Here is a 3322-nt window from a genome sequence, read left to right as displayed (position 1 = left end):
AACTCTTGGGCTACACTTTTACCAACGAATAGTGGGATTGACCGTTACATTATAACGCTCCGACGGCTGAAAGGGCGAGCATGTTTGGTGTGACGGGGATTCGAATCCGCGACCCGCAGATTGCGAGTCGAGCACCCTAACCACCTGGCCATGCCGGGCCAGCGGGGATTCGAACCCGCAGATTGCGAGTCGAGCGCTCTAACCACCTGGCCATGCCGGGGCCTAGTAAGGAGAGAAAAATAGAATCATACTAAGTTTCTAAACGTTAAATGAAGATAGGCGCATTTGTTGAAAATTATGTTTTTACCTGAGAATGAGTGAAAAACATCAGTTGATTGGTTAACGGTTTTACGCACTGTCATGTCGTGACCAGACATGCCACTAGGTGTCGTTTTCTGGGTTGATGAAGGCGATGATGGCGGCAGTTGGTTACTGGTCAATGGGTACCACTCCGGACAATCTGAGAGATCAGTTTTACGGAGGGGAATTTCAGTTCCTCCCAGAAGAATCTTTTGTCCCGTGGGGCTCTGATCCCAAACTGTAACCTCGAGGGATTTTTCCAATAACTAAAAATAAAACAAAGTTATGTTACAAAATATGCAGGTAATTAATACGAGACGCGGTTTACTGATGTTCCAAAGACGCACATATCTGTCCCTTTTTATAACTTAAAATCTAAAATAAGCAAAATAAAAAAATAAAAAAACAGAACACCTCATATAAGAATAAAAATTTTAATTTAATAAAACAAACTAATTTAATTAAAGTTCTACTTGGGATGTATTAAAGTAAAACACAAGGGGTTTTAAAAATAGTCCATAATATCCAGTGCAATGTGTGGAAGTTAGTCTTAAATTTGAAATGTTTTATATTCAAATAATTTGGTTGAAAAAACTGTGCTTATGTTGAATAAAAAAATTCACAGAAAAATTACTCATTAATTACTTTCGTACTTCGTCTTTTTATTTTGTTCTGGTAAGTAAAAAGGTGATTAATTAAGCCGTAGAGATAAATCCTTTAAATCCGCAAGGAGGCGCTACGTATCTTATGTACAAGAAAGCCTTTATGATTTATAGTAAAGATCGTTATATCATTTCAACTTTCCAGAAACGAATATAACGAATACAGGAATAAATATATGATTGACATTAACAACCTTAAAAACAGAACATATGGTGTGAGGAGCTACAGAACTGTCAATTAATCTACGTCAGTAAATGAATAACTTGATGGACGTCTCTAACATCGCGTTAACAAATTATGTATATTCTATCTTTCTTCTCTGTCTCTAACAACTTCATATGATCTTCTAAGTCTGACTGTAGGCGTCAAAATTAAAAATAAATAAGAAAGATGCGTGTCGATCCCTAGTAAAGAAGGTTGGGAAGGAAGATCGGGGTCCAAATCACAAGTGACTTGATATGAAACGATCTTAACAAGAGATCACGTGCTACAAAAACCGAAACTCTTTCACTTCAGCAACGTTAATATTGATAATGTGGGCAGAATGAAACGTATTTAGTCATTTTACAGCATGTCATACTTGATACCACAACATGTCTGAGTTGAGACTCACTTTTCATACTATGTCATAGTTCATTTGGACTGTACAGAGCCTTCCTTAATCCATACTGACTGTACGCAGCATATCATAGTTCATTTGGACTGTACAGAGCCTTCCTTAATCCATACTGACTGTACGCAGCATATCATAGTTCATTTTGACTGTACAGAGCCTTCCTTAATTAATACTGACTGTACGCTGCATATCATAGTTCATTTTGACTGTACACAAAGTTCCTTAATTCATGCTGACTGTACACAATGTTCCTTAATTCACGCTAACTATACACAGCATGTTTTAATTCATACTGACTGTACACAGCATGTTTTGATTCATACTGACTGTACACAGCGTTCCGTAATTCACGCTGACTGTACAGATCATGTTTTAATTCATACTGACTGTACACAACGTTCCGTAATTTAAGAAAATAAGACTTGCCAGATCCCTGTATGTTACACTCTAGCTTAATAACCAATTTAACCCTTACTGGGATTCTAAGGTAAATATTGACTTATTCTGGAACTTTATTAAATGTAATTATATGAAATATTTAGGGTCACAACCAAGACCACTTTTTAATAATTATTATTGTTAGTTTATACTATTTTAATATATTAATTTTTAAATAACTCTAAGTACTCATATTGGAAAAGCACACACATTTATTTGAACTTTAACCTTCAATAATAATAAGGCTATGTAAAATTAATCACGTGTTTTCGGGTGGAATATTGTCGTTTTTCTTTTTCAATTAATGATGAGGAAATTACAATTTTAAACACGAACGGCGTATCATACGTACTTGCGCCAAAAAAAGGTCAAGTCAGAGACACCTACGATTCAAATAGCTGATGGCGTTTTTAATTTTTCCGCAATTGGGAGTCAATTAGTTGTTGCCTGATTAGGCCTAGTCGTATATTTTAAACTACAAACGAAATTTGATTTATCATTTACATATCTGATTTGAAAACAGCGTTTTTACGGCTGAAATTAAACTTAGAAGTAATAAATTTAAACTTAATACCTTATCAGCAGATATTGAAGGGAAAATGAAGGTCTTATTCCATTCTGGCGTTGTACCGGGATCTGCTGCCTTGGTCTCTCGCGCACCGAAACCCCTGGTGGACGGATAAGGAACTCGGATATCACTCAAAAAAACTAACAGGAAATACTAACACTAAATATTTAAAACGGCCTAAATGTATAGAATTTTATTCGACATTTAAAAAATTCATAAAACCACACAATAAAATAGTTATTATAATTAACATGTATGATAAGTAGACCTATCAGCAACAAAGATATAACATACTTAAGAAATGTAGTTTACTCTATGTCAAGATATCATTTATTTTCTAAACTTTCTGCTTGTAAACGTTAAGATTTAACAGACTCAAGAGAAAGACTGACGTTCATTTTGTGTTCGTAAACTACTTTTGAGCTTTTTTCTTGTATTTTTTTAGAAATTATTTTTTAATCCAGGAAACAAACATACGAATGAGGGACCAATCTCAATTTTGCCAAGGCACAAGGTAAGTTTCCAGAGGGTGTTCTGCGGCGGAGGCCCCTGGCGGAGAGCAGAGTGATGACCAAATCATTTCGACTATGATCAAACCATATCTGAATTCCGATATCACCCATAAAAGTCGTCTGAGAAGGTTGATCCTAGAAGTACAACGGCATAAAACCAGATAAACATAACTTTTATTTTACATTTTAATACTGTTACGTCTCCGTTTGTTAATTAACTTTCCG

General features: G+C 35.3%; 1 protein-coding gene across 1 annotated transcript in view; it reads right to left on the bottom strand.

The window, feature by feature from the left end:
* LOC111086493 (regulating synaptic membrane exocytosis protein 1-like) overlaps positions 1-3322 on the bottom strand; it is a gene marked incomplete at its 5' end in the record, with an annotated part of 28472 nt that overhangs the window by 18691 nt on the left and 6459 nt on the right. The window contains 3 exons of the mRNA XM_022389540.1: positions 308-566; positions 2592-2685; positions 3063-3232. Coding sequence (XP_022245248.1) covers positions 308-566; positions 2592-2685; positions 3063-3232 — 523 coding nt within the window. The remainder of the gene's footprint in view (positions 1-307; positions 567-2591; positions 2686-3062; positions 3233-3322) is intronic.

The sequence above is a fragment of the Limulus polyphemus genome, unplaced genomic scaffold (assembly GCF_000517525.1).
Source record: "Limulus polyphemus unplaced genomic scaffold, Limulus_polyphemus-2.1.2 Scaffold1142, whole genome shotgun sequence".
Taxonomy (NCBI): Eukaryota; Metazoa; Arthropoda; class Merostomata; order Xiphosura; family Limulidae; genus Limulus; species Limulus polyphemus.
The sequence above is the reverse complement of the archived record's forward strand: the minus strand, read 5'-3'. Positions and strand labels throughout refer to the sequence as shown.